The sequence below is a fragment of the Myotis nattereri genome, assembly GCF_964212035.1.
Source record: "Myotis nattereri genome assembly, chromosome: 9".
In the NCBI taxonomy this organism is placed as follows: Eukaryota; Metazoa; Chordata; class Mammalia; order Chiroptera; family Vespertilionidae; genus Myotis; species Myotis nattereri.
In genome coordinates, this window is record NC_138084.1 from 18,419,396 (window position 1) to 18,441,078 (window position 21,683).

Genomic DNA, 21,683 nt, shown 5'->3' on the forward strand with positions numbered 1-21,683 from the left:
AGATGATATTTTTTCCATGAAAGTTTGGAAGCATCTGTCTTAAAAACAATCTGAAGGTAAAAGAACTTGGAAAAATATAGGTAGAGAAAAATGTAATCTTTCTATTAAAATGTGTTAAATCAAAACATTTGTTGTATACTTGATGGAAGATGAAATGAATAAGAGTAATACTCAAATTAAAATATAAAAACATACTCCACACCTTTCAATGCCATGTCCACATGGTTTTATTAGGATCAAATAATTATTTATCCTGTCAACATACATCTAAAGAAGTAAAATTTGAATACTTAAAAATATTCATGCAATAACTATTTCCCCCTGTTCCCTGTCAACCCTTATACTTCATGCAATGATATTGCCTGCCAGCTCCTGAGGCATTTGAGATAGCATTCTCTAGAATGATGGTTCTTTTTGTGGATAATTATATTAATGGTATTTACTAGACAACTTGAGGTAGAATATCACCAAATGTGCACTAATAATATTTTTACTTGTCTTAAATATGCAAGAAAATATAACTACAATATTAAATCTATCATTTCAGAGATATTAGTTCTAAGGCCAAAGTGAGTGCAGGAATGCCTGATATTTGTTTTTTCTCAGGTTAAATAAACCATAGATGCAGGGCTTATTTGGTGTGGAACAAGGGAAAATATCAGAAACTCCAAAAATCAGCACATAATTGCTGACATTTTAGATGTACTTTTCTCAAAAAAATTAAAAATTATTTATGTGCGTTAAAGTGAACATGTTGGGCACTTCTCCAAGGTGACAAAATTATTTTCTATCATTGTAAAAACCATTTAATAATGTTTAAAATGCATAAAAGCATAGTGGAATAAGAATACAATTTTCAAAAAGTCAGACAGAGATGGGAAGGAGAATACTATTTTGATATGGGGATTATAAGGAACAGAAACAAAGTCTACAAAATGAGTAAGTAATGGTTTTCTTTGGAGATTGACAGTGAAGTTGCAGGGTCAAGAAGCAGAAAGCTATATTACTTATTATTATTTTTTTTAAATATATTTTATTGATTTTTTACAGAGAGGAAGGGAGAGAGATAGAGAGTTAGAAATATCGATGAGAGAGAAACATCGATCAGGTGCCTCCTGCACATCTCCCACTGGGGATGTGCCCGCAACCCAGGTACATGCCCTTGACTGGAATCGAACCTGGGACCTTTCAGTCCGCAGGCCGACGCTCTATCCACTGAGCCAAACCGGTTTCGGCCATATTTCTTATTATTATAACTAGAGGCCAAGTGCATGAAACTCGTGCCCTCGGCAGGGGGTTGGACGGTCCCTCAGCCCCGCCCTGTGCCCTCTCACAGTCTGGGAGCCCTGCGATTGATCGCCCCAAAGAGGTAGGACCTGCTCACCTGGCTGGGTTGCCCCCACAGAGGGAGGCCTCGTCCACCTGCCTCACCTGCTGGTCGGTGGCCTGGGCCTCCCTCTGCAGGGCGATCATGGGGAAATGGCCGGCCCCAGAACAACCGCATCGCACCCACCTTGGCTGGCTTGGCACCAATGGGTGTCATAGTGTGGTCTCTGGAAGGTCGTCCTGATGGTCGTTCTGCTGTTTGGTCAATTTGCATACTATGCTTTTATTATTATAGATACCTGTTAAAAATTTATATGCTTACTTAATTACATATATATATATATATATATATATATATATATATATATATATATTTAACTTTTTTATTGATTTCAGAGAGGAAGAGAGAGGGAGACAGAGATAGAAACATTAATGATGAGAGAGAATCATTGATTGGCTGCCTTCTGCATGCCCCACACTGGGGATTGAGCCCCCAACCTGGGCTTGTGCCCTGACCAAGAATACAACCATGTCCTCCTGATTAATAGGTTGACCCTCAACCACTAAACCATGCCAGCTGGGCTAAATATATTTTAAATGAAAAAGCAATTTTGAAAAAATATCAGAATTCTCACTGTAGGCCAAACTTTTCTAAAAATGCATAGGTGACAGGCTATAGATCGTGTACACCTTGTAATGATAACCAGTATGTGATACAAAAAATAAAATGGCTATTATAGGAGTAAGGTTGTAATGATTTATATATTTGGTTCTAGGTTTAAAGATGGGGCTGGGTCTTACTTTAAATTATTACATCTAAAGGCTGGGATTTTGGTAACACATAATGGCTTTGCCTAAAAGAGTTTACCAGATGATATCTCCAGAAACCTAATGATCTTCTGATGGTTACTCCCACAGTCATGTTCTGTAATGGCCTGCGGGGACCAACAAAACCTAACAGTGCTAACAGAATTCATTCTAGTGGGAATCACAGACCACCCTGAGCTGCAGGCCACCTTCTTTGGGGTGTTCCTCATCACCTATGCAGTCTCCGTGGCGGGCAACTTGGGCATGATCATCCTCACCAAGATGGACTCCAGGCTTCAGACACCCATGTACTTCTTTCTCAGACACCTGGCTTTCACTGACCTTGGTTATTCAACAGCTGTGGGTCCAAAAATGTTGGCAAACATTGTAACTAAACAAAAGACTATTCCCTACAATTGGTGTGCAGCCCAGCTAGCGTTCTTCATCTTGTTCATCATTAGTGAACTTTTCATTCTGTCAGCAATGGCCTATGACCGCTATGTGGCCATCTGTAACCCTCTGCTCTACACAGTCATCATGTCACCAAGGGTATGCTGGACACTGGTAGCAGTCCCCTATCTCCACAGTGCTTTTCTCTCTCTGATAACCACCATAAAGATTTTTATTTCATCTTTCTGTGGCCATAATACCATCAATCATTTCTATTGTGACAGTCTTCCCTTATTGACACTGCCATGTTCAAGCACACGTGACATTGAGTTGATAATACTGATCTTTTCAGTGTTCAATTTGGTTTCATCTCTTCTGGTGGTCCTTGTGTCCTACATACTGATCCTCCTGGCCATCCTCAAGATGCAGTCTGCAGAGGGCAGGCACAAGGCCTTCTCCACCTGTGGATCTCACCTGACAGTGGTGGTTATATTGTATGCGACTCTATTCTTCATGTATGTGCAGCCCAAGTCCAGTCATTCCTTTGACAGTGATAAAATGGCCTCTGTGTTTTACACTTTGATCATACCCATGCTGAACCCCTTGATCTACAGCCTGAGAAACAAAGAAGTGAAAAGTGCCCTGCATAGGATATGGAAAAACCTGAGCAAATGCCCTAGGTGAAATTTACTATAGAATGTGTAAGCAATAAATTACATGTAGAACCTGTTTGTGATATAGGAAAGAACTTAGAAAGCAGTGATCTGTAAAAGGCATGGGAGATTAGAAATATTATTTTGTTGTTTTCACCTTATAGATGTTGAAGTAGTGATTATCCTCTGGTTTCAACTCTGATTTGTCCTCAGGTTTTACTGTAAGAGATCAAAACCCCAATAACTGGTTTCACATTGCCAAGTAGTTGTTACTTGTATCTTACACAACATTTAAATACAGGTGCCCACCATACTGGCATAGTGACATACAGATGTTCCTTTTGCTTGGCGGCATCTCAGATTCCTTTTAAAGCATACGTGAACAATTATATGCCTTGGGAAGTAGAAATAATATTGTAATTATTTTCTAGTGACATTATTGTGTACATTAAAAATCCAAAAGAATTGTATACCTTAAACATGAGAAACAATAAGTGAATATGGCCAAGATTGGTGGATATAAGGTAAGCAAGCATATAAAAGATCAATTTCCTATGTACTAGTAAAAAGGAGATGAAAATAAAATTTTAAACTATGGATTACACACCAAAAAAATTATAAAATTCTTAAAGAACATATTAGTGAATTATTTGCATCACTTCATTGCTAGAAGCTACAAAATAATTACTGAGTTATTAACGGAGACATAAATGTAGCAATATTCCATGTCCATTGATTGGAAATAACAAATGTGATGAGATCAATGCTCCCTACATTTTTCTAAAGATTTAATGCACTAACAATTAAAATACCAATAGTATTTTTAATACTTAAGTTCATATCAAATTTATGTGTAAATGCAAAACATCTAGGTTAGTCAGGACAATATCTTAAAAGAAGGAAGAATATAAAGTGCTTACAACAGGTTCTGGCCTTGGTAGCTTGGTCACTGAAAGATCACAGGATTAATTCCAAGTCAGGGCACATGCTGAGATTGAGGGTTTGATCCCTGGTTCAAGTACAATAGAGGCAACCCATCTATTAATAGAGGCAACCCATCTATTAATGATATATCTCTCTCCCTTGGATGCCCCTCTCTCTGTCTTCCTTCCTCCCTCCCTCTTGCCTCCCCTCACTCCCTCCAAACCTGCCTCTCTCACCAAAATCATATTTAAAAAACAGAGCCATCAGTGCAAGTAGAAAGACCAATAAAATAAATGAAAATAATTTGTCCAATAAATGACTCACATAAGTGATTTGACTTTATTCAAATATAAGATGCACTTCTATATATTAAGGAGAGTAGGGTTTCTTAGTAAACTGACCTAGCTCATTTAGGTTTCCTGTGTAAAACATGAATCCTAGTCTTTACTTGCATCAAATTTAAAATTAATTATGAATATAAATGTGAAAGCTAAAAGCACAAAGTTTCTTGAAAAAGAAGAATATCTTCATGACTTGGAATAAGCAAAGATTTCTTTACAAAGTACAAAAATTATAACACTGAAAGATACATAGATAGGTCGATATCCAAAATAAAAATTTGTATTTATCAAAATATCAACAGACACCACAGAAGAAATAAAATAAAATCCTGAGAGAACACTTCTGAAACACATATACTCTACAGAGAATACTGATATCAGTAATTTGTAAAACAAATTGCCTAACTGTTAAAATTAGTATTATCTAGAACGTCAATGTACTGTGGGGGGAAGGGGAACCAGGGTAGTCAACACACCTGAACAAATGCTTCACAACAAAAGCTATCAAACAGCCCAAAATTCATAAATGTCTTCATAATATCATTGATCAATAGATAAATATGTTAAGGTTATACTATGAAATCACTACACAACTAGCAAGATGGCTAAAATTCAAAAATTTGAACAATAGTTCAAAATGATGACAATGTGGAAAGCAAAAATTATTTTACTTGTTTGAGGACGTATACATTGTTATACAAACTTTGAAAATCTAAGGGCAGAAATGACTAAATTTTAGCATGTGTATTCTCTATGAAGTAGCCATTCCGTTCTTGAGTAATTATGTCCTCTGGAGGATAATGTGTTTGGCAGATGTGGTCATCATGGGTGTTAAATGCTTATCAAGAGTAGAAGGGGTGGTACATTTACTAGGGTTGGAAAAAGTAGCTTTAAAGTTGCGACTACGCAAAAAACTTTATTCTTGATTTATTTTAATTACAATTATCAGGAGATTGTACATATCAGGGCAATATTTTTATAAATAATATGAGATTATCTATAATTAATCCAAATTTAACATTTTATAAATCCCTAAGACGTGGAATAAGTTTTATTTTCCAAGCATAAAATGGAATACAATGTTGATAATATCACGCGAATCATAAAACCTTGAAATTGGAACCAAAAATAGAATAATGGATAAATAATTTGTGATGAAATGGAACTATACATAAAGATAAGGATGAGCACTCTAGAAATACCTATGACAATATATCAAATGAAAGGGCCCGGGTACACAAAAAAACAATGTATATGATTTCTTCTATGTAAAATAACAAACATAGGTGAAAATAATTATGCTCTTAGAAGTCAGAACTGTGCTTGTGTACGGGAATAGTGCATAAAGAAAGGAGAATGAAGGATTCTTTTTGAGTTCTGATAACATTTTATTTATTTTAGTGGTTGTAATTGCTGCTTAATCTGGATTCTGACTACACAGTTGTGTTAATTTTATAAATATTCATTTATGATGTGTGTATTTATTAATATGTCTATTATTCTTTAATAAGTTAAATACACCACAAATAAGGGGAAAATAGCTACACATATCTATTTTCCCTTATGAATTTGATATCAATGTAAAACATTGTGCAAACATTTCTCCATTGTGTCCTCAATGGTAAAATCATAAGCTGACACTCCTTTTAGAGGAGACAATTAAGGCTTGCAAAAAAAACTAAAATGCTTCTCCTAAAGAAACAATAACCAAGAGAAACCAAGGAAAGGTACCTAACATAACTGTATTTGTGTGGGACTAGAAAGATGTCCTGCCCAATTAGCAGACATCCCATCGGCTTTGTTTGAAGTTTTCAAATACTTTAAGCACAATTAACAAATCGTATCCTTTCCCCCCAGGGAGGATCTCCAAGGACCAAAGAAACCCATAAATTCTTCTTATTGGGTTATCTCAGGAACACATCATGGGAAGCACAGTGAGAGTCCTCCTTAGAGGTGAGTAAACTGTATCTGCTTCAGTGACCTGTTCTGAGGTCCAGGGACTCTTCATGGCCCATCTCCCATTTAACCGTTAGTCTTTAATACTGCAAATCAGTGATTTAGCCATAGCTTTAACAACCTGCTTTAATAAATGAAGTTCCAAAAGCCACTTTATTGTGACTTTTGAGGAAAGCTAGACATTTATGTTGATGCAGTAAATATGAGACCTCAGAGGAGCAAGGGAGCATTAAGAGTCTCCACCTCCAAGATCTAAAGATTTGTTTTAAACTGGACCCTTAATCAAGATGTCAAACAATATATTGTTATTTGTAGTTAATTGCATGTGTTTCAGAGTTATTAACCTCAAATAGTAAGGTAAATTCATAATGTTTTCCAGTTACCTCTAAATTAAAAGGATTTTATCAATATTTTTATAAACTATGTCATTTCTCTGTTTAAAATTTTCCACGTGTATCCAAACTTTACAAATATCATTGAAAGGATCAATGTTATTTGAAAGTCATCACTTTTAGTGGGAGGTGAGGCCAAAGCAAAATATTACAGCATAAGTGGCACTGCGCCTCCATCCCACCATGTCTGCTAAGAGGACGTCCCCTCCCTCTCAAGTGCAAGCCTTGGAAGGGTCTTTGAAATGCCACTAAATTGTATCTTTTATAACTAAATGCACATCTAACAGAAATTGGGAATAAATTTAAAATATACACAAATACAGACTTAAGAAAAGAACAATCTTTGCAAAATTATAAAGCGGGAATATGCATTATGCCTAAAATTAAGGTTTCTTTTCCACTCTATTTTTTAAAATATATTTTTACTAGTTTCAGAAAGGAAGGGAGAGGGAGACAGACATAGAAACATCAGTGATGAGAGAGAATCATTGATGGGCTTCCTCCTGCATGCCCTACACTTGGGATTGAGCCTGAAACCTGGGCATGTGCCCTGACCTGGAATCGAACTGTGACCTCCTGGTTCATAGGTTGATGTTCAACCACTGAACCATGCCAGCCTGCTCCACTCTATTTATTTAGTAGCTCTTTCTAAATTTCTCTATATTCTCACTCAAAAATGACTTGGGTGTTGGAATATGTACATTATGAATATTTTATTGATCTCTCATTGTAGAATTTATTTATTGTCACTTATTTTAGAACTGAAAGCAGTACCTGATAGAGGAAGGGAGATAGAGCTGGAATATAGTTTAACTGATCTGAACTCTTAGTGCAATTTTATAGTAAAGTTCCATGCCAAGCTCTTCATTTGTATTTGTTGCATATTTTGAGAGGATTGAGTAAAAACAAATTTAAGGTCATCTTTAATTATCATATAAAACAATCTAAATATAAATAGAGATCCATGTGAAAAAAAGAGGTTAGTGTTTCACTATCTCAGGTATTTTCTCACATATGGAGAGACTGGTATTTTCTAGCATATATTTAGAAAAGTGTTCACTTTTTTAAACTCTCAATGAGGACTTATAAATATGTCCCCAAGTCTATTGGATCTTGAGAATTTATTTAGTGTTCCTGAACAAGCCACACATGTACTGATCTCTGCCTCTGTCAATCTCCTTATTCTGGATATTTCTTATAATGCAATTATACAGCATGAGACATTTTTTTTTTAAATATATTTTATTGATTTTTCACAGAGAGGAAGGGAGAGAGATAGAAAGTTAGAAACATTGATGAGAGAGAAACATCGATCAGCTGCCTCCTGCACATCTCCCACTGGAGATGTGCCCGCAACCCAGGTACATGCCCTTGACGGGAATCGAACCTGGGACCCTTCAGTCCGCAGGCCGACGCTCTATCCACTGCGCCAAACCGGTTTCGGCCAGCATGAGACATTTTATAGTTTGCTTCTTTTACTTTGCATAATGTCTTAAAGGATCATTCATGTAATAACATGTATTAATACTTTTTTCCTTTTGTGCATTACTAATATTTCATTGTATGGATATACCATACTCGCTATATCCTTTTTAAAGTGATGGGCTTTGGGGTTATATCTGTTTTTGACTATTAGGAATAGTGCTATGAATATTTACCTGTAAGTTTATGTGTAAATTTAACAAGGTTTTCCTAACTTCTGGGTATATATCTAAGGGTGGGATTGCGTCATAATGACAATTCTATGATTAGCTAATTGAATAACAATCAAAATGTTTTCATATTGGCTTATTCCAGTTTAAATGACCTAAAAAAAGTGTACAAAGATTCTAATATCTCCACACTGTTGCCAGCATTTGTAATTTTCTGTGTGTGTGTTTTTAAATAACCATCCTAGAGGGTGTAAAACAGTACCTCAGTGGAGTTTTAACTTGTATTTTTCTAATGACAAATGTTGGTAAGCCACTTTTCATGGACTTATTGGTCACTTGTATGTTTTCCGTAATAAATGTCTGTTCAGGTCTTTTGCCTTTTTAAAAATATGTGAGTTGTTTACTATTTTGTTATTGATTTGTACAAGTCGTTTGTATATTGTACATACTAGAAACGTCACAGATATATTACTTGCATTTTTTCACTTTGTGTGGGTCACATTTTAATTATTTGATAATGTCCTTCAGTGTACAAAAGTCTGTTTTATAATTTTGAAAAAGCACTAATTTCTGTATTTTTACATTTGTTGCTTGTGCTTTTGTGTCAATTCTAAGAAACCTGTCAAGAGCTTTGCTAAGCAGGGCAAGAAGTAATTGATCTGTTAAGTTTAGAGTAGCCAATTAAAGCAACAAGCCATAAATGAAAAATTTAAACCTTTAATCACTTATTACAATGGAAATCTCTAGTCATAGTTCATGACATGTATTGATTATCTGTGTATTTATTCCCATTATAGGTTTCCTGAAGGGCCTGGATGGACAACCACAATCTAACAATGTTGAAAGAATTCATACTAATGGGGATCACGGACCTCCCAGGGCTGCAGGCTCCATTATTTGGGCTCTTCCTCATTGTTTACACAGTCTCCTTGGTGGGTAACCTGGGCTTGATTATCCTCACCAAGATAGACTCCAGGCTACAAACACCCATGTACTTTTTCCTGAGACACTTGGCTTTCACTGATCTTGGTTACTCAACAACTGTAGGACCTAAAATGCTAGTAAATTTAGCTGTCAATCAACATACAATCTCTTATAATTGGTGTGCTACCCAACTCACTTTCTTCAATATGTTTATCACCAGTGAAATTTTTATTTTGTCAGCAATGGCCTATGACCGCTATGTGGCCATCTGTAACCCTCTACTCTACACAGTCATCATGTCACGAAGACTTTGTCACTTGCTGGTCACAATGCCCTATGTATACAGTGTCTTTTTGTCTTTGCTGATCACCACAAAAATTTTCATTTTATCATTCTGTGGCTGTAATGTCATCAGGCATTTCTACTGTGATAGTCTGCCATTGATATCTTTGCTCTGCTCAGACACACATGAAATCAAATTGATCATTCTGAGTTTTGCAGCTTTTAATCTAGTTTCATCTCTTCTGATAGTCCTTGTGTCCTACATTCTGATCCTGGTTGCCATCCTCAGGATGAATTCTGCAGAGGGCAGGCACAAGGCTTTCTCTACCTGTGGATCTCACCTGACGGTCATAGTCATATTCTATGGTACCTTATTCTTTATGTATGTGCAGCCCAAGTCCAGTCATTCATTTGATACTGACAAAATGGCCTCTTTATTTTACACTTTGGTCATACCCATGCTGAATCCCTTGATTTACAGTTTGAGGAACAAGGAGGTGAAAAATGCCCTAACTAGAACCTGGAACATGTGTGCAAACATTCTGTTGAAAATTCACTGTAAGATATGGTAGCAATAACTTATGTATTAGCCAATGTACACTAAGTGTCATTGTTTTAATCTTGTGTTGTTACCTTCATGAAATGGGCAAGAATCAATGTGTGATAGGCATAGAAATAAGAAAAGTATTTGTTATTTTCAAACAAAATATATCACTAATAAATGACTACTTTTTGCTTATATTTCAGATATTAACTTACAACTATTCAAAGTCAGATTAGGTGCCATTCCTATATGTTCTCACATGTAGCTTTTTTTGCTTCCATTAAATATTTATTTTTATGAAACTAACCTCTATATTTTATTCAAAATTACATGGTATAGGCATACAAAAATACCTGAAATATATAAAAGATACCTGATTATAGAACTAGATTGATTCCAGGAAATATACTTACATTTTTAAGAGTAATAGACAAAATTTCTCTATTTATGGAGCTAAGACAAAATCAGAGTAGAGGCAGTATGAGAAGTAAGTTATATAATATGATGGATGGTGTTGAGCAATATAAAAACATAATAGAACAAGCAACCAGAATAGAGTTTAAATTTTAAGGTTGTCAGTAAGGGTGACATTTCAATAAACACTTGAAGATATGAGTGAGTGGACTGTATGGATATCCAGAGAAGACCATATCACAGAGAGAGAGAAGTTAAATGCAACAGTTCTTAAATGACAATATTGTTGTTGTATTATGGAACATCAGAAGGAAAGGTGGTTGAAGAATAAAATGTGATTAGGAAATAGAAGATGTGATAATAAACTTGTAACAGAAGTTGATTTTGTATGACTATATAGACCATTGTAAAACTTGCCCTTTCTTCTGATTGATAAAAGGACCCTGAAGGATTTTGAGCCAAGGAGTGATTGATTTAATCTTACATTAAATGACAAGTTAAACTGAGAAGGCTAACCCATATTTTGTAAAACTACTGTTTGAAATTCTCTGCTATTTAAATAGTCCCTTATTCTGTAAAGTCAGCTCTGCAATTTTTAGACAGCCTCTTATTTTGAAAAAAATAAAAATAAAATAACTTTGCTTTCTAGCCTGCTTGAATAATAAGGAAGATAAACTTACCTGTCTGACTTTGTAAGCCAGAGGCTAGATATGCCCATACTCTCATGCCATGCCAGATGCATTTTTTAACTGGATAGAACTGTGTTGTTTTCAAGGCCACAGCTTTGAGCAAGATAACCCCTAAGCCCACACAGGGCTGGCTCTTTAATAAAAAGAAAAATTCTGCTTGTTTGCTCTGCTTAGAATTTGAATTCATTTTTCTCTACGCCGACCGGTGTATATTAAAGTGTGAATCCGTACTCTCTAAGCATTGCTTGATTTTTTCTGGTTTTCTGCAACAAAACTTCTATACAAACAATAGACTATAGAATACTAAAATTTGAAAATGGGAAAACCTGAGAGAGTTCATTTAGTTGTGATAATTGGGAGAGAACAGAAACTTAAGCCAGGGCATAAAGAGTCAGAGGATTGGAAATGAGTAGATTCTTAACACATCTTATAAGAAAAGGTCAATAAATATTTCTTCATATTGATGGGGTTTGTTAAAGGCTTGAAAAAATATTAATTATTTTTAAAGAATGGAAAGACTAGTTCCAGAACTCACCTAAGATATGCTGAATACTCTTTTCTGTTTTCAACTAATGTGGAATAACAGAGACTGGACTTGATTGTTATTAAAACAAGAACAAACAAACACAAGATGTAAGAAACAATAGTTTTCAAAACAATGATATTAGGCAACAAAACAGTTTCCCTGAGAGATGAAGAATAAGGGAAGTGAACTATGATTACCCATCTTTCCTTTCTTAAGAGAGTTTCTAGGCCACCCTGCCAAAAGGTCAAAACCTAGAAGAATACTTCAGCTGATGAGGCAGAGTTGACAGTCCAGTAGAGTTCACAAGACAGAGTACTACAGACAAGGGGCTTCACAGAGAAAGGAACGTGTGCATCTGCAGATAATCCTCAATTATTCAAGGGATAACTGATCAGCACATGCAAGTGGAAACCACCCAAGGCTAAAGAAAAAATCACATTGATACGAAATTTTTGGACTGGAACCCCGATTCTTTGTCCGCTGGAGTCTAAGAATGAAAACACGGACAGGGGGTAATATAGCAAAGGTGGCGTTTATTGAAGAACAAGTGAAGATTCCCATGTGGGGTGAGGGAAAGAGTCCCACAGATTGGACTCCCAACTTGGAAGGGGGAAAGAGTCCCACTGAGTTCCTTTTCCCTAAAGCTTATAATGGCTGCAGTCTTGGTGCCTTGGTATCCCCTCTGATTGGTCAAAATTCCCTTTGGAATTGGTTTCTATAGTGATTCCTGAAGCTGCCTCCCTCATTGTCCTCCTATGCTTTCTGGGAGTTCTTCTTTATTTTGTAAATATAGACCTTTTCTGGCTACTCCCAGTTCCCTTGTCTTATGGAAATATACCTGTTGCTGCTGCCTTGTCTTATGGAAATATAACTGCACCTGGCTTCCTTGTGTTATGGAAATGTACACTCTCCCAATCTGCAGCCCTATGTTACTTTTAATGAACCCCAATTCTAAAAATTCTCTAAACCTGCCTATATCCCCCTAAAATTTCTGTTTCAATATGAAAAAAATTAAAGACAGCAGTACTCTGAACTCAAACAGAGGCAGGAACTGTGACAATTTGTTACATAGAGTAGAAAAACTCATAATTCATGAGGTTTTATGTAGAATACACAAGAAGGTCTTACTGTGGTAGAGGAGAATAATTAGCCTAAACTGAACATTGTTTTATGACTTTAAAAAGTTATAAAAGCAACATCTGAAAATATATCTATAATAATAAAAGTGCAATATGCTACTTACTGCACAGCCAAATGACCTTCTGGACATAATTCTAGAGGCCCATCCAGACGAAGCAGCAGCGACGGGAGCTGAGGCAGAGGAGGTTAGGGGACATCAGGCAGGCAGGCAAGCAGTTAGGGGCAATCAGGCAGGCAGGCAGAATGGTTAGGGGTGATCAGGTAGCAGGAAAAGTGGTTAGGGGCAATCAGGCAGGCAGGCGAGCAGTTAGGGATGATCAGGCAAGCAGTCAGGTGAGCAATTAGGATCCAGGGGTCGCGGATTGTGAGAGGGATGTCCAACTCTTAGTTTAGGTCCAATCCCACAAGGATCCAGGATTGGCTTAAACCGGCAGCCGGATACACTGCAAGGGGTTCCGGATTGCAAGAGGGTGCAGGCTGGACTGAGAGATCCCCAACCTCTGGTGCACAAATTTCGTGCACTGAGATATCCTATCTAATAATAGAGAAACATGGTAATTAACTGTAACTTCGCTACCCTTCCCATTGGCTAATCAGCGAGATATGCAAATTAACTGCCAACCAAGATGGCAGCCGGCAGCCAGGCAGCTGAAGCGAACAGGAGGCTTGCTTGCTCCAGTGATGGAGGAAGCCAAGGTTCCCCACCTGCTGCTGCCGACCTCTGAGCTGCATTCTAAGCAACTATGTTGCAAATATAGAAGCTAAACAAACCCCATGCTTTCAGCCAGCCAGCCGAGCTGCAGTTGCAACAGTGTTTCAATTATAGAAGCCAAACAAACGAGATACCTGCTTTCAGCAGCCGAGGTCTCAGAGCTGGAGCCGAGCCTCAGAGCTAAAGGCAGCTCTCAGTTCCAGTGACAGCCATAGAAGCTAAATAAATCCCAGACTAAAAATAAAAAAAGAAAAAAAGGAGAGGTTGGGAGCTTCAGTCACCCGCCAGCCTGCAAACGGCCCTAAGCCCCTCACCCAGACTGGCCAGGCACCCCAATGGGGACCCTGACCCTGAAGGGGGTGTGTCTAGCTGCAAACAGCCATCATCCCCTCATCCAGGCTGGCCAGGCACCCCAGTGGGGGCCCCCACCCTGAAGGGTGTGTGACCAGCTGAAAAGAGCCATCATTCCCTCACCCAGGCTGGCCAGGCACCCAAGTGGGACCCCCACCCTGATCCGGGACACCCTTCAGGGCAAACCAGCCGGCCCCCACCCGTGCACCAGGCCTCTATCCTATATAGTAAAAGGGTAATATGAAAACTGACCCTAACAGAAGAAGGACTGGGAATGACTGGTCACTATGACACACACGGACCACCAGGGGGCAGATGCTCAATGCAGGAGCTGTCCTCTGGTGGTCAGGGCGCTCTCACATGGGAGGAGCTCTGCTCAGCCACAAGCCAGGCTGATGGCTGCCAGTACAGCGGTGGTGGTGGGAGCCTCTCCTGCCTCCTCAGCAGCGCTAAGGATGTCCGACTGCAGCTTAGGCCTGCTCCCTACTGGCAAGTGGACATCCCCCGAGGGCTGCCGGGCTGCCAGAGGGATGTGTGATTGCCAGCTTAGGCCCAATCCCCTGGGGAGCGGGCCTAAGGCAGCAGGTGGTCATCCCCTGAGGGGTCCCAGACTGCAAGAGGGCACAGGCCGGGCTGAGGGACCCCCCTCCCCCACGGAGTGCACAAATTTTTGTGCACCGGACCTCTAGTATACACACACACACACACACAAACACATATACACACTACATATAAACATCAGGCTTTCCTGTTTAAAGACCTTCAACTGATTGAATGAGGCCCACCCACATTGTGGAGGGTAATTGGCTATACTCAAAGTGTATTGATTTGAGTGTTAATCACATCTAAAGAAAATCTTCACAGCAACCCTAGACTGATTTTTGACCAACGAACTGGCCACCATAACCTAGCCATTAGACATAAAAAGTAATCATCAAAGCAGAAAAAAAGAGAGAAAGTTAATCCAGAGTAAAAGGTAAGAATTTAATAAAAAAACAAACAGACAAATCTAACTCACTGATGAATACAATTAACAAATTCCCCGCCTTGTATTTTGTTAAACTTTGAAATTCTTCAGGGACAATTAAGAAATTGCTTGGCATATCTTCAGGGAGTGTATCAGACAGTGGAAATAATCTTTAAATTGTTCTCACTATTTCATGTCATAAAGCACACCAGGAAAAGCAAGAGAGAGGCTTCATCACAGGTAAGCAGATAGATATTTTATGTGATGCTGTATTATACCGATATCCAGATAGTGTTGGTGACATTTGCAAGATAACAACTTTTTCTATGGGAAACCAAACCAAAATATCAGGACTTCTCCTTGGCTTCAGTGCATAGTATGCTATTGATGATGCATGAGAACAATAGAGCTGCTCTCCTTTCAATTCAGATTAATTGTTAAAATATTTTCCCAAATGCTAAAAAGCATCTTTGCAATGCTAGTGTCATAGTGCTCATGTGAAATTTATGTATCACATAAATACTTAATCATATGTATAACAAGAGACAAAACCAAGAGCCAGGAAAGCCAAACAAAAGAGTCAAGAATGGAAAACGGAAAATTCTGACAGAATTATCAAGCTGAAAGTATTCAATTTCCAGTGTTATGTCCTTCCAAACCCTGAGTCATTTAGTGCCTCTAAGCCAGAGGTGGGCAATCCCTGGCACGTATGCCAAACATGGCACGCAGGTAACCTTTGCTAGCACGCGAAACCCTCTCTTATAATCTTCCATTTACAATTTTTTTCTTAATATTGACTTTTTTATTTTTCAGATAAATTCAGTGTAGGTGCATCTTAGATAAATAAATAATTTTCCATAACAAGTTATCTTAAAGACCATAGATATGGATTGACGAGAGGGGAAGAGTAATTTCTATGCCTCTGCCTTAACTCTCCCTGCCTTCCTAGATCCGACCAGTGTTTTGGTTTCATCCACATACGCTTGTGAATCTTTCTTCTCAGTGATGAAATTTGTTGTCTCGTAATAGGAGTAGCCTGACGGATGAAAGTTGTAGCTCGTGAATATCTCTGAAGGTCACAAAATATAACCTGATGTAAAATCTCTGTCATCAGTGATGCAGCAGCAAAAGTCCCACTGATAATATCAAACGGAGTCATAAAGTTTTCTGTCAGACTATCAGTGTACATGTATACATTAAAAAATAAATGTATTTTTCATTATCATATACTGTGTTTTTGTCGCTCGAATGAATTTTATTATTTCTTCAAGGTTCTTCACATACGTACACCTTAAGAGATATCAAGTAGGCATAACATGTTCTCAAAAAATTAGGGTTGGCACGCAGAAGAATTTTGAGTCAGAGATTTTGCTGGTTTTGGCACACACTCACAGGAAGGTTGCCCACCCCTGCTCTCGGCTCTTCTTCTCAAAAATATTGAATATTTAAATCAATGTATGAATGTGAATTTTTTCTGATAAACTTGATGGGCAGAAAGGTGTTTTCACCTTACATTCAGATGTGAAAAGCAATTTTTAGAAGGTAGAAGATTTTGAAGTTTTATGTACACTGTGTTCAATTTCCAGTGAAATCTGTCAGATATCACATATAATTTCTCACCGAGTATATCTTTAACAATAATAATTTGATAGTAGACACAGATAGCAAACTATACAAACCTAATTTGATGCTGTCTATAGATGTCTAAAGCTGGTGAGAGAAAACCCTTTTTCTGTCCATTATCTTCCAGGAAAACCATCACCTACCGATGTAATTTTTTCTTTAGCCTTTCATTGCACCTAAAAACATTTATATTGCTTCTTATTTCATTCATTTACATTTTTCTTACCAGTATTTCAGTATGTATGACTTAAAATGGTAGGTACTTGAGAACAGGATAGTATATCAGTAGTTCACACCAGTAGAAGCAATGTTTTATGTGAAAAAAAATGTGGATTTCCCATAAACACATTTAAAATGTAATGCTTTAAATTTTGTATTTTTCTATATGCTTTCTTATACCTAATTCAGTGACTCCTATTTATATTTTCCATATACACAGAATCAATTGTATAGTTTTCATTTTTTTAAGGAAATGTATATAACATTTTTTGTCCATAATTTATTTGACCTTAGAAGACATTCTCATTTTACTTTGGCATTACTCTAGTATTTTTTAAAAACTGGTGGCATGTCAGGGATATTTCTATACAACTTAGTTTCAGTATAATTATTTGTGTCTACATTAAAAGCTTTTTTATACTAGGAGGAGTCCTTTGTGGCCAGACTTTAACATCATGGAATCCATATTTATACCTTTGAACTTTATCTTGCCAATATACTGTTGTGTAATGCAGTGATTTTACACCTTTTTTTTCAGTAGAGAATGTCTTTATCCAAAGGGAATGTTTACAAAAGTTCATCACATAAAACCAATTCCAGTGATCTTCCTTTTTCTCAATTTGCTCATTTTTCTCATACTAGCTTAGGTTCCATTATGACAAAATATATATTTTATGTTACAAACAACATAATGTATGTTAGTTATAATGCACCCAGAGAAAAGGAGATATGTTAGGTTTTATGTGAATTTGTATTAAATATTTTAAGTAAGGTAGAAGATCAATTATTCACAATAACAACGCATTTATGTTCCACTTATACTCATGGTGTTGGGTCCCAGTGAAAAGAGGCAGGAGTGCTCTAGGGACAGTTACCTGGATAACAGATTACTCGGGCTCTTTATCAGCATACTCCAGACAAAGATGCTATGTCACACAAAAATAATGTATGTAGACATGTGTAAAGGTAATCCATTTCAGCTACATACTGTCTACACTTAAAAAATAAAGGCAGACACACAAAGTGTGATATTAGAGGGGTATTTCCAGGTTCCATAAATACATTTAAACATTTAATTCTGACTTATCTTTCCAACCACACTATGAGGCACAATTGATTTTTTGATGTGTATAGAAATTAAGAAAACTTACATCATTAGCACTAAGTAATCCTTAATATATCCAACAAAACCTAGATAATAAAAGCATAGTATGAAAATTGTCCCCTTGACTGGGAGTTCATCCAGGAGTTGGACCAGGGGGTTGAGCCAGCTAGGGGAAGGGAGGAAATACCAGGCCAGCAGCCACTAGGGACCTTACGAGTGCATGAATTTGTGCACTGGCCCTCTAGTGTAAGTATTACAGAGACTTTAACTACCTAAATATATTGTCCTATACACATAACATCTACTATGAGTTTTAGAGTTTCAATAAGATACAAATTTGTCCAATATTGGTCATGTGCTAACTTTGTCATCCTGCATCAACTGTAGGCATAAGGTCTTTAAAAGAAATATGTTCTTTTTTTAATTCTACCATAAAATGTAATAATATTAATTTTGAACACTTTTAAAATTAACATTTGTGTATTATAAAGAAAATTCCAATACCTATATTATAGGATAGTTATAAATATTTGAATATGTGATTGTGAAATATAAACAAATGGCATCTGAAATTGGTGTTGGAGATACTTTAGCATAACAAATCAATGTGAGTTTTAGTAAATTAAATTAAAGAAATATGTTTTAAATGAGGGGATTCTAAATGTTTCTACACGTAATTAGAATTTGGATTTTAAAAATGCTATTATGTAATTAACATAGGTTCATGTCACATTGTGTGACTATAATTTGGTAAGTGCAATTATGTAATTATCATTGCATAAAAGACAACAGAAAAGCTTAAGAATCAATTACAATCCTAATGCCTACAGTTTTCAACATTTTTTACATTTACTGCCTTTTTCTATGTTTATATCTATATGGTTACCTATAACAGGGTTTGCCACCATTAGACTTACTGGCACTTGGGGCTGTAAAATTCTTTGTGGGGGGTACACACTAACACAGTAGGATAATTAGCAACCTTACTAGATGCCAACCATGGATGCCAGTAGTACAGCTCCTTCAGATGTGACAACCAAAATGCTTCCAATATTATCAAATGTTAAAGGAGGACAAATTTCCCCCAGTGGAAAACACAAAACTCTTTCTCCAGCTCTATTCTTGTCTCTGTTTTTATTTTTGGTAAGTGGATTATTTTAATATAGCCTAATTGGTATATCAGGATTTATTTTATTTACACCCACATTATATACAAAAAAATTGCTAGATGATACTACATAAAAGCTATTGACCATGTGACTATCTCTATCCAGAATAGGTTTTCTGATAAACCTGCATGGACCAACAAAACCTAACAGTGCTAACAGAATTCATTCTGATGGGAATCACAGACCACCCTGAGCTGCAGGCCACCTTCTTTGGGGTGTTCCTCATTGTCTATGCAGTCTCCATGGTGGGCAACGTGGGAATGATCATCCTCACCAAGATGGACTCCAGGCTTCAGACACCCATGTACTTCTTTCTCAGACACCTGGCTTTCACTGACCTTGGTTATTCAACAGCTGTGGGTCCAAAAATGTTGGCAAACATTGTAACTAAACAAAAGACTATTCCCTACAATTGGTGTGCAGCCCAGCTAGCGTTCTTCATCTTGTTCATCATTAGTGAACTTTTCATTCTGTCAGCAATGGCCTATGACCGCTATGTGGCCATCTGTAACCCTCTGCTCTACACAGTCATCATGTCACCAAGGGTATGCTGGACACTGGTAGCAGTCCCCTATCTCCACAGTGCTTTTCTCTCTCTGATAACCACCATAAAGATTTTTATTTCATCTTTCTGTGGCCATAATACCATCAATCATTTCTATTGTGACAGTCTTCCCTTATTGACACTGCCATGTTCAAGCACACGTGACATTGAGTTGATAATACTGATCTTTTCAGTGTTCAATTTGGTTTCATCTCTTCTCGTGGTCCTTGTGTCCTACATACTGATCCTCCTGGCCATCCTCAAGATGCAGTCTGCAGAGGGCAGGCACAAGGCCTTCTCCACCTGTGGATCTCACCTGACAGTGGTGGTTGTATTCTATGCAACTCTATTCTTCATGTATATGCAGCCCAAGTCCAGTCATTCCTTCGACAGTGATAAAATGGCCTCTGTGTTTTACACTTTGATCATACCCATGCTGAACCCCTTGATCTACAGCCTGAGAAACAAAGAAGTAAAAGGTGCCCTGCATAGGATATGGAACATCTTGAGTAAATGCCCTAGGTGAAGTTCAATATCAAATGTATATACCATGAATTAGGTTATAGAAGCTGTTTATGATATATGATAAGCCTTAGAAAGCAGTGATCTGTAAAAGGCATGGGAGATTAGAAATATTATTTTGTTGTTTTCATCTTATTGATGTTGAAGTAGTGATTATCCTCTAGTTGCAACTCTGATTTGTCCTCAGGTTTTACTGTAAGAGATCAAAGCCCCAATAACTGTTTTCACATTGCCTAGTAGTTATGTTATTTGTATCTTACACAACATTTAAATACAGGTGCCCACCATACTGGCATAGTGACATACAGATGATGGCAGTTATTTTTATCAGTGGTGAACATACAGCAATGAACAATACATAAACAATTTGCCTTAATGACATTTTATATCTTCCTTTTATCAGTGCTATCTCAGATTCCTTTTAAAGCATATATGAAAGTGTATATGCTTGGGGAAGCAGAAATAATAGTGCAATTAGTTTCAAGTGACATTATTGTGTATATTAAAAATCAAAAAGAATTGTCAACCTGAACCATGAGAAATAATAAGTGAATATTGCAAGATTGGTGGATATAAGGTAAGCAAGCATATAAAAGATCAATTTCCTATATATTAGTAAAAAGGAGATGAAAATAAAATGTTAAACTATAGATTACACAACATAAAATTTTGCCGGGGTCCAACCCCAGCAGGTCCAGGGGTTCCCAAAGGCGTAGACGGAGTCGGTGAAGAAGGAATGACACGGAGACAGCGTTCAGTTGATTAGCAGCCTAGCCAGGATCTCCAGCCAAGTTCTGGTCTGGATCTCCAGTGAAGTTCTGTTTAGGATCTCCAGCCAGGTTCTGTGTCCATGGTCTCTTGCTAGGTTCTCCAGCCAGGTTCTCCAAGTTCTCCAGCCAGGTTCTGTAGCCATGTTCCCTCGCTAGGTTCTCCAGTCAGGTTCTGTCCAGGTTCTCCAGCCAGGTTCAGTCACCAGGTTCTAGTCAGGTTCTCTTGCCAATTTCTGTAGTCAGGTTCAGTCCAGGATCTTTTGCTATGTTCTTTCGCTAGGTTCTGTCTCTAGGTTCTGAGGCCAGTTTCTGTCCAGGATCTTTTGCCATGTTCTCTCCAGCGAAGTTCTTCTGTCTCTAGAGAACGTTCTGTGTAGGTTCTGTGCCAATTTCTGTCTCTCTTCATTCTGTCTTCTTACATCTGTATTTATACCAGTTGATTCCAATCCTATCAATCTCTATTTCAAAGGTTAGGGCGTTTCTTATCTCCATTCCAGGGAGTAAAGATTATGTAGCTTAAGCATGATTGTTCGTAAAGTGATTAATTACCCACCTGGCACTTAGTTAAGAGGTTTTATTCCCTCCCTAACTTCAGGGGAAAAATCCCTACCTGGGGAAACAACCTTTCTCAGAGACCTCCGTTAAAACACATGGTTCCTAGAAGGTGAGCAAACATATCAAGAACAGTATGCCATATATGCCAGGTCCCTTGAAACAGCAAGAATGGACCAGCTCCCGGCA

General features: G+C 37.5%; 2 protein-coding genes across 2 annotated transcripts; both read left to right on the top strand.

Moving 5' to 3' along the window:
• Window positions 1–2,256: 2,256 nt before the first annotated feature.
• Window positions 2,257–3,207, top strand: LOC308524762 (olfactory receptor 8K3-like; the record flags this gene model as incomplete). Its single annotated transcript, XM_081099310.1, has 1 exon — window positions 2,257–3,207. The coding sequence occupies one exon, from the start codon at window positions 2,257–2,259 to the stop codon at window positions 3,205–3,207; it is 951 nt and encodes a 316-aa protein (XP_080955436.1).
• A 6,049-nt stretch (window positions 3,208–9,256) lies between these two features.
• Window positions 9,257–20,176, top strand: LOC308524763 (uncharacterized protein; the record flags this gene model as incomplete). Its single annotated transcript, XM_081099311.1, has 2 exons — window positions 9,257–10,205; window positions 19,230–20,176. 2 exons carry the CDS (start codon window positions 9,257–9,259, stop codon window positions 20,174–20,176), a joined length of 1,896 nt encoding a protein of 631 aa, XP_080955437.1.
• Between the last annotated feature and the right edge of the window lie 1,507 nt (window positions 20,177–21,683).